The 9,973-nt window shown below is 35.5% G+C and overlaps 2 protein-coding genes across 5 annotated transcripts; one reads left to right on the top strand and one right to left on the bottom strand.

Moving 5' to 3' along the window:
- Positions 1-1,108: 1,108 nt before the first annotated feature.
- Positions 1,109-3,935, top strand: LOC110826109 (MOB kinase activator-like 1A). 2 transcript variants are annotated; one of them, XM_022056704.2, is made up of 7 exons: positions 1,109-1,472; positions 2,318-2,361; positions 2,465-2,573; positions 2,884-2,977; positions 3,237-3,370; positions 3,453-3,616; positions 3,718-3,935. In XM_022056704.2, exons 2-7 carry the CDS (start codon positions 2,347-2,349, stop codon positions 3,787-3,789), a joined length of 588 nt encoding a protein of 195 aa, XP_021912396.1. In that variant the 5' UTR covers positions 1,109-1,472; positions 2,318-2,346; the 3' UTR covers positions 3,790-3,935. The 2 variants fall into 2 exon arrangements, with proteins under 2 accessions (XP_021912396.1, XP_021912395.1); XM_022056703.2 differs by having other exon boundaries at positions 1,111-1,472; positions 2,318-2,366.
- Positions 3,936-4,351: 416 nt separating this feature from the next.
- On the bottom strand, positions 4,352-9,598 carry LOC110826107 (O-fucosyltransferase family protein). 3 transcript variants are annotated; one of them, XM_022056700.2, is made up of 9 exons: positions 8,817-9,598; positions 7,962-8,081; positions 7,685-7,757; positions 7,506-7,576; positions 7,328-7,416; positions 6,858-6,990; positions 6,337-6,569; positions 5,231-5,707; positions 4,352-5,108 (listed from the first exon to the last, which is right to left on the bottom strand). In XM_022056700.2, the coding sequence occupies exons 1-9, from the start codon at positions 9,342-9,344 to the stop codon at positions 4,898-4,900; spliced, it is 1,935 nt and encodes a 644-aa protein (XP_021912392.1). In that variant the 5' UTR covers positions 9,345-9,598; the 3' UTR covers positions 4,352-4,897. The 3 variants fall into 3 exon arrangements, with proteins under 3 accessions (XP_021912392.1, XP_021912391.1, XP_088063276.1); XM_022056699.2 differs by having other exon boundaries at positions 7,962-8,108; positions 8,817-9,597; XM_088207150.1 differs by lacking the exon at positions 8,817-9,598 and adding an exon at positions 8,181-8,804.
- Between the last annotated feature and the right edge of the window lie 375 nt (positions 9,599-9,973).

Here is a 9,973-nt window from a genome sequence, read left to right as displayed (position 1 = left end):
TAATTTAAATAAAACTAAATTAAAATAAAAATTTTAATTATTTATATATATAATTTATAAATAAAAAATCATCCCAAACTAAATTTTCGGACTCGGGTGTTATATATCCTCTCATAAGGAGCACAAAGTTTTCTTTTAAGATGTTTCCATCAACTAAAATTACAAAGTCTTATGTATAATAATTAGATAAAGAGAAAAAATAAGTCAAAGGATTAAGGTCATCTCCAAGGGATCTCTCAATCACGCTATGATTGCATCATCTTAGAATGGTATGTAGTTATAATTTTTTATTATTTTTTTTTTCCTAAAATGTATTAAATTCAATAAAAGATGACTTCCGCATAAAAGTTTCTTACAGTTCAAATTTTTTCTTAAATAAAAATATCAATTTAAAATTATTTTAATTTAAATTTTGTATTTTTTATTATTCTTCGTATCAATCTAATTTAATAAAAAATATCTTAATATTATAGTCACGTTTTTATCCTATTTTTGATAAAACATTAGCTTCCCATTTCATTAAGAAAACTTAAGATTTATCTGAATTTATGTAAAATATTATTTTCTAAAAATTTATTTATTTATAAAAAAACATATAAAATTGTGTATTAATAAAATAATCAAGCATGGATAATAAGAATTTTACATTTATTAAATATCATTATTTTTTATGATAAAATATCTATATTTAAAAATAAAAATATAACTTTTCACTTTATCACAAGAACTGATATATAAATAAACGCGATATAATATTATATATACATATAACGTCTAAATATATGTGGGATCGTAATATGTAAAATAAATTGTAATATTTAAACGTCAAACTTTGTTTTTTTTTCTCTTTAGTCCTGACCTTTCTAAATTCGGCTTTTTCTTATATATATCCCAACGTGGAAGTAAGATGGTTTGAAATTGAGAAATGGTGTCCAGATTTTTGAAGTAATATTTACGTAATATTCAAACCGTTGAAAGTTACATAAATATAATAATAATTAGATTCTGTATTTATCCTAATAAAATAAAGAAAAAGTAAATTTTTTGGAAAATAATAATAATAAGCCAGGTAAGCGCTAGGCAGGCAGGTTGGCAAATGGAAAGAGTGAAAGAGGACCTTGTCTGGCTACGATCCTCTGTGCGCTCTCTCCCTCTCTTTCCTCGTTTCTCTTCGTCTGTCTGTTGGAGAGAGAGAGAGGGTGTTTTCTACTGCCAGTCTGTCATCTCTCTCTATATGCAAAGCATATCCTTCCTTTCTCATAATACCCCTTTATATAATATTATATACTATTAATCGCCTCCCTCTCCCTCTCTCTCTCTCTCTCTCTCTATATATATATATATATATATATACACATGTGTGTGTGTATATGTGCACCTTCCTTCAAATTTTGGATTGCTTCCTATTCTAGAGAGAGATAGAGAGGAACCCTAGGATTCGTCACCATGAGTCTCTTTGGCCTGGGTAGCAGGTATTTTTCTATGCATTCTCAACTCTTTCCCCCCATTGAATTCTTATTGTTGATGTTGCTGCTCTCATCTATCCTTCTTCCTGTGATGATTATTCTATGGTCTCCTTCTGGTTGTGTGTTTTCTTTCAATGGTGTCAAATATTGTTCCGATTCCTCTTGTTTGTAAAAATTGATCAAGTACGCCTTGAATTTAGTTTGACAACTTGGTTTTCTTAAAAAAAAAAAAAAAATCAAAAAAAGTTTCTCAAACGTGGACCTGACTCAGCTGGTGTAAAGACTTTGTTTCTCTACTGACTGCAAATACATAGATGCATATGCACATATAAACACACTTATGTGTATGTATACTGTATGTGTGTTTGTTTGCATGTATATATGTACAACGTATGCATTGATTTCTAGTTGTGAATTTGTGATTTCACGGCAAACATCTTTTGCACTTAGAAGAATATAGTGCGCCTCTGTTTTGGAATTTCAGATGACTTCTTCTTCTTCTGATTCAATTGAGTGTGTTGACTTCTTATCCTAGTATCAATTGTTAATCTATAATGAAGTTGAATGACTCTGTTATTAGATACCTTTGACATTTTGTTGACTGTTCTTTGGATGATTTGAATTGATTATTTCATGTGGCCTGTTTTTACTGATGATATATTCTGTATTGTAGTGAATAGTGACTATAATGAAGGATGCATAATCGCTTTTCTCTAATTACAAACATTACATGCTGCAAAATTGATTATTCCAATTGCATTGTCCTTGTACCGCTACATTTCCTGCTTAACTTTCTTTAAACATGAAAGTTTCTTTGTAACAATTTTACTTTTCTTTACCTAAATGTGCAGAAACCAGAAGACTTTTCGACCTAAAAAGAATGCTCCTTCTGGAAGTAAGGTTGTTTTTCTTCTTTCTTGCAACATAAGTTATTTATAATGTTTCTTTCATTCTGATTTTTCATCTTGAGCAATGCGTGTGTGGTTTCACAAATGCAGGGAGCTCAGCTTCAAAGACATATTGATGCTACCTTGGGTAGCGGAAATTTGAGAGAAGCTGTGAGACTTCCTCCTGGAGAAGATATTAACGAGTGGCTTGCTGTAAACAGTAAGGACTCTCAACATATGAATTTCTCGGCTGCTACACCATCGTTATATCAGAGTTTCAGTGATAATTTTGTTTTTCAACTCCTCAGTTTTTAGGTTAAGAAAAAGATTTAAAAAAAAAATGTTTTCACATCATTCTCCGATTTTCTAGACTAGAATATTCGTGCTTTAGTGGATTTAAAGCTGAGAAAAAATACTTATATTTTTGTTGTTTCTGTTTAAGCAGCGAACTTCAAATAACTTCCCTAATTTCTTTATATGACCAGCTAGAAGTTGATTTTCTTACTTCTATTCATTATGTTCTCCTACAGCTGTAGACTTTTTCAACCAAGTCAATATTCTGTATGGTACTCTAACGGAATTCTGCACACAATCCAATTGTCCTACGATGACGGCAGGACCAAAGTATCATTCCCCCTCTCATTACCAAGTTTCACATTTAATATTGAATGCAAAGGTTTACTAGTAGTTTCATACTTCATTTTTTAAGGTTGATTGAGAGAAGTTTCCATGCTATGAGAAAAAATCCTAGTCAAAAGAATCATTAGGGGTTTTCTTTTCTTGTTTTTTCTCTGCAAAGAGGGAACCTAGTCTTTCATACTGGCTGCATATTATCATGTCATACATTTACAGGACAATGACAGTTGTGATTCACCTGGTGTAGATACGAATATAGATGGGCTGATGGAGTTACTATAAAGAAACCAATAGAGGTGTCTGCTCCTAAGTATGTTGAATATCTGATGGAATGGATTGAAACTCAGCTAGATGATGAATCAATCTTCCCACAGAAATTAGGTAAGCAACCTTTTGCAGTGAAGCAACAAGAATTGCTGGATCTTCGATCTTCTCTTTTCTTAATTAGTTCTTGGCTGTATAGGAGCTCCATTTCCATCAAATTTTCGAGATGTTGTGAAGACAATTTTCAAGAGGCTGTTTCGTGTATATGCTCATATCTACCACTCGCATTTTCAGAAGATTGTGAGTTTAAAGGAAGAAGCTCATCTAAACACTTGCTTTAAACACTTCGTTCTCTTCACGTGGGTAAGTTTTAAGTCCCCGATGTTCCTCTCCCTTGCCCTTGCACGTAATTTAGGTACTCTCCAATCAGCTTTCAAAGTCTAATTGACTGCTACCTGATGCAGGAATTCCGCTTGATTGACAAAGGGGAGCTTGCACCACTCTATGACCTGGTGGAGTCTATCCTGCAATTATAGAGAAACCCCATATGACTTTTTTTTTTGGCTTTTGATTTTCTTCTTGTAGTTTGAATATTTGGGCACAAATTCTTTTGAATTTCTGTATGTCAGTTAATTTTTTGGAACCTTTCTAGTAAAATAGTCCATCTCTTTCCTTGTTTTTATTTTCATGATTATGTTCCAATTATGGGTTTATGTCTGATCTTCGCAAACTCTCCATGTTAGTAGATAGTTGTTAATTGTTGGGAAATTAAAAAAGGAGGAACAGGCAGGCATTATTTCCTGCACTAGCAGACTTTTCCTACAATTCTCGTGCTCTTATTATTTTTCCAGATACAAGACAAAATGATCCAGCTAAACATGTCACTTGGCTGGATTCCCAGATTCACCGTCCAAGACTTTTTAACTCGTTATTTTTTCGCCCCATTAATATTTTTCATTGAAGTGTCGTAATAGCCGACAAGGGTCAGGGCCCATAGTCATATCATGGTCTGTCGGTGTTTTTATGGGGGAGACTGATTCTACATATGCTACACGCGTAAGTTGTCTAAGTAAATTCTTCAAATAAAAAAACATCAGATGGTACTGCATATTCTCCACAATTCATTCACATTATAATTGTATTATTGACATCTAGAAATAATTGAATCCAATTACTATGACACAATGGTAATTGTACCTATTCTTTGCTCGAAATAGTAATCCTATGAATTATAGGACTAAACTTCGATGACTAATCTAAATACAACTCAGTTGGCTTACCTGCCTGCCGTCCCCTCATTTAAGCAAAAACATTGCGTTCAGTAGTGCGTACTGAAGAGAATGATTAAGAGATCCATGTTCATAGTACAAAGTATAGCAATTCAATTTAGTGTGTCATCTCAAAATGGTATACCAGACCCATCCGCAGTATTGTGTATACTAGCTGCAGAGGCAGAGAATGAAATTTTTGTTGCCCTTCACAACATCCTGAAGAACACCTGCCTCCTTCGCAAGCCTTAAGTGGGGGCATATATCTGGACATGGATTGATATGTCCACAGGAAATGGCTGCATATTCTTCTTCGCATGCTGTTAAACTGAAACCATGAAATAAGTTTACAAAAATGTGAACCTGTGCTTTCCCTCTACCTCTTCTGTTGTATTGTTTCATTTTCACAGATGCATCCTGGGTAAGGATTTGCATAGAAACTCTCCTCAAGCTTAGGAAACTCTCCCGGCTCCCTTAAATATGGACCTCCTACTCGATCTCTGTGAAGCTTTTTCACTTTAGAACTGAATTTCTTCCAAGAAATTCTACCCTCATCAAATTCATCAACAAGTTTCACAAAATTCATCCTGCATCACCACAATGATAATATACTTCAAGTCAATAAAATTTACTGAAGAACTGCAATTAAAAAAAAATCACCACATGTAAGATTTTAAGTTCTGTTGGAAGCAGTAGGTTGGAGTATTACTTGTCTGGATTGATGGTTTTCTTGAAGTTCTCAAATCGCCTGTGACCTTGAACTGCCTTTGCCATGTTACCATCGTACGTGTAAACAAACACATCGCTCTGCAGGGCAACAACATAGTCTATACCTGCCAACATGTTCTGGTGATTTCTGAAAGGATACAGCTCTTCTTCTGTGGCAAGAGTGGAGTGCGAGAAGATGTTGGGAAAATCATCCTTAAGGTATTGCATGCTTCCGTTCCCGTAAGCTTCACCAGCTACCAAGTAAATCCTGGTATCAGATGGGAAATCCAATGCTCTGAGCAAAAGGGAAGTTTCCCTGGGGGTCAAGGGACAGCCACCAAGTAATCTTCTCTCAGTCCCATTAATTTCTTTTTCCTTCCAATGACTGACCTCATATCGCATGTGACGTAGCTCATCATCTTCTTCCGATGTCAAATTATGGCTGCAGCCTGTGAATGCAAGCATATCCTTCTCATACCTATAATAGAAGGAACATTAAAAAGGAAGGAAAAGAGTTACTCAAAATCAATCCAATTTCTTTGTCATATTATTCTCTCTCAAGAAATTTTCTTTTCCATATCATAATTTATAAATATGAACCGAGGCTTCAAGTTTGTGTATCTGAAGTATAATGCTCTAAGATACAATAGCAGAAATCCCAGCTATAAATTAAGCCAAGACTGATTACACTCTTTGGCCTGATTGCATAACCTAGCGGGGAAAAACATGCCAACCATGTTTTCCGCTCAAGATATCCTCCAAGTTTAGGCAAGTTCATCGCATATTATACTGTTCCTCCATGCAATACGTACAACTAAGACCACTTAGTGAAGTTAAACAAGTCGTGTGGGCAAAGTGACGCCATAGACTCATGAGAAATAAATGGTAGGCAAAAAAAAAAAAGAAAGAATCTCTCCAAATTCATGGTGACACTTGTAGCAGTTGAATGCTGTTAATTTTTATATGAGCATGAAACAAATGTGTAAATTTAAATTTAATGAAATGAAGCAAGTAGATGCATTCCATAACCAACATTTCTGATCCATGCCTAGCATACTACAAAGATAGAAGGAATCAAGGTTCCAGTCAACTTATTCCTAGATCGACCTCAAATGAAGAGCAAGATAAGGGCTTCCATTCCGACACATTCTAGAAACCAAGGTGCTCCCAAGTTCTTCAATTGGAGTTGAATACTTTAATGCCTTGTAATTCACACGGCATCGCAGCTTCTGTATGGAAGTCGGGAGGCCATTGTTGGCAAGCCGGGAGTCAGAATGTGTAAAGTACACTATTTTGTGCTGCTTTAACAAAGGGAGGACCTCTGTTTTGTAATAACTAACCTGAACACAAAATACATGTGAATTGAAACTTATCAAAGAATGTATCGACAAAGAGACACACAGCACCCAATGTTGAAATAAAGAATTCCGATTAATATGAATAATTCTATGTAGATATAGCAATTATGTTCCAATTCAATTTTCAGTTAATGGGCTGTTTGAAAGACTGCATGAGACTAGCTTCCAGAAGAATTATTTTGCAAAAAAGACATTGCACCACTCAAATGGCAACATGCCTACAGCATCTTTAAAAATATCAGAGAACTAATGTCATTCATTTTTGCATACCTTGGACCAAGATATTGGTGTTTTAACAAAAGGCTCAATTCCGCTGAAGGCAGGTGGTAGTGTCTCAACTATGTGGATATCATCCTTCAATGTCTCAATGAAGTGTTGCCAATCAAACAGATCTTTAAAGCCACTGCCAATACATAAACAATTCAGTTGGCTAAGGGCCAATCACCAAAGTGTTCAAACGGGTGACAATGAAAAGCACTAATACAACCTAAATACTAAAGTAAGAGATCAATTGAACTATACAATAATACTGAGAGATACATGCAAGAAAGCATGGGAATGAACACTCCCATGGTCATGGTATTACAGAATTTCCCTTCCCCATTAGGCAAGTGGCTAATGAGCTCACACATACATATGTAGCATTTATCTTTTAAGACAAAGAAGATTTTAAATTCCTATAAATCAGGCTTATTCTACGCCATTTAAAGGATGCTAATTACTGAAGTACAGAAATAAACCTGTTATCAGCCCAGTATGAGGTGTGATCAAGTGAAGGAAGGACGAGTGTTGCCTTCATGATCTTAGCCACGGCAACCATATCGCAAATCTGCACTCTAAAATCATTGGCACATCAGAAACAACCGTGCTCACAAAATAGCAACTGTTTTAGACAATGAAAACACACAACAGCCAGACCCCAAATCTCATCTGATTCAAGCCACCATTAGCATTTATGAGAATATAACCATTTGTATTTGCATCTAGCCCTGCCAATAGAACAAGAAATAGGAATTAAGAGGAAGGAGAACGTTGGAATTACACTAGACAACAATAACAAGTCAGCTATTAATAATTTAGCCACAAAGATTTCCTACTTTTAGAACTTCTTCCACTGCCAATGCACTTAGTGAAATTCTCGCTGTTTGGTTTTGCCCAGATACCTGAATACTGAACAAGAACAAATTTCAGAAAGTAGAAAAATAGTGTTCACAACAAATCCACTCTTTCGCTTTCAATTTCAAAATAGACTGAAATTTATAAGTTCAGAAAGGAAGGGGAACAAAAAGGAAGAAGTCCATTCATCAGTTTTGCTTTAGAGACCAATTAAACAGAAATTAAATAAATTGTTCAAGATACAGACTCGAAACTTACTGCTGCCATGCCATTCTGGCTACCGACAACACCTGATGCTACCATCATCAGGGTGCGTTCAACATCACTCCCTCCTTCCCTATAGCCGTACTTGTGTGAGTCTTGACTGATTAGATTTAACTGAGAGATGGAGGGGTCAGATAAATCCTGGAGCAGGTGCAAAAGGATTCAATGATATAATGAAATATTAGAAGACAATTAGAGTAAATAAACAAGTACCTTAGCAAACTACAGGCAACATTTTTATAAATAAAATTTCCCATAAAGTGTGTTATCTCCAATGAAGAATACAATCTTAAAGTAATAGACGGTTTAACTCATGAAGAAGTTCAAAGGACGGACTTGTTAAAAGACAACATATCTACTTCCATATATATAAACAGAAGAAAACCCATTAATCTAATGGGCACAAATTGGTGTTGGAATTGATGTAGACAGACTAAGAAACTCGGAGTTCCCATGGTCGTCTGCACATTCAATTACTTGGTTTGACACGTTCCCTAAATTTACCTACTATGCCACAAAAGATTTAACTAATACGTACTAAGCCAAAGGCCTGTTTGGCAAAGGCTGAAAAGTGAGTGAAAGATCAATACTGCTATTGGCTCATAACTAATCTTAAAGATCATCTCCAAGACGTTTATAGATTTTCCTAACGCATAAAGACGTTTACAAGTTCACGAGAAACCCACCATACACCCAACAAGCATACTTTTCCAGATAAAACACATAGATTACGCAAAAGTCAGTCAGCTTCGCTGCAGCCAATCCTTTAACAGATAGCATACATGACTAAGATATAGTACATACGCAGCAAAACAAATACATCGAAGACGGGATTAATTAGCAGTGAACCTGATTGGAAGAAGCCATTTCAATAGTAGATCCAAACCAACCAGTTGCACAAATCTTGAAGACACCCAAAAATAAGCACACCCCACAGAAAACCAAGAACATCCAGTGGCCGAGTTTCTTCCTCTCCCTTATCCCCAACTCCAAAACCGTAGATCCTATAGGCTTCTTCAATAGACTCTTCACCTCTCTCTCTCTCAGGTTATGGTAGGTGTACTTCTTCTCCATCTGCAGTATGGAATCGAACCCATCAGAGGATGCAGAGCTGGGAGTAATCTCGGATCTGGGTGAGTTGAGATGCAGATCGATTTCATGGTGGGTGGTTAAAACAGAGGAACAACTAGTGCTGCTACAGTTGTTGCCATTGTTGGTAGAGGTATTGTTGGCGGTGTTGGAATTGTTATGGGTGCTTCCATTGTTATTGCGCTTGAAGGAGTGAGCTCGGCGGGTCATGGGACCCGAGAAGCGCGGGCTATTAACTATCTGAGAGACGCCATCAGTGGTGTTGTGATGGTGGTGGTGGTGACCCATCCTCTGGTTTCGCTGTTGAGCGATTTTGGTGATGTAGATAAATTTATTACCAATAATGGGGATTAGATATGGATGATATTGTCATTAACAAGATGAATCAGAGACAAGAGACAACTGGCTCGTCAACTTTTCTGATCAGAAAATTAAAAGCCGTAGCTGGAGCTCTGGCTGGTTGGGATTGCGGAGAACTTGGCCTGTCTAAGAATGTGAATGGCTGCTTTTCTAACCAAGTGAAAGCTAATTCTCAATTTTTTATTTCGATTAGACTCTGTACTAAATTTTTAAATTAGACTAATCAAGATTGGACTGTAGCAAAAGTAATTTGGTCAGACAAAATCAACCCTTGTTCCCATTATCGAATTTTCATACTGAATTATGCGTGTGTTCATTTAAATGTTTTTTTGTTTTGTTTAAAAAGAGTGAAATTAAAAATGAATATGATTTGATAGATGGAATTTCAAGGATGGTTGATATTTAAAGAAGCAAATTAGCGGAGCTGCCTGTTTATTACCAAAAAAATTAATCAATAAAATTTTCTACTAAACCAGCAATTAAAATTTTAATTTGTTGATTTGATTACACCTTCCTATTAACGTTTGCTGAAGAGAGAAAATTGTACAAATGTGAAT

The sequence above is a fragment of the Carica papaya genome, chromosome 7 (assembly GCF_054855325.1).
Source record: "Carica papaya isolate Zhongbai chromosome 7, ASM5485532v1, whole genome shotgun sequence".
In the NCBI taxonomy this organism is placed as follows: domain Eukaryota; kingdom Viridiplantae; phylum Streptophyta; class Magnoliopsida; order Brassicales; family Caricaceae; genus Carica; species Carica papaya.
Note: the sequence above shows the minus strand (reverse complement) of the source record. Positions and strands in the feature narration are given on the sequence as shown.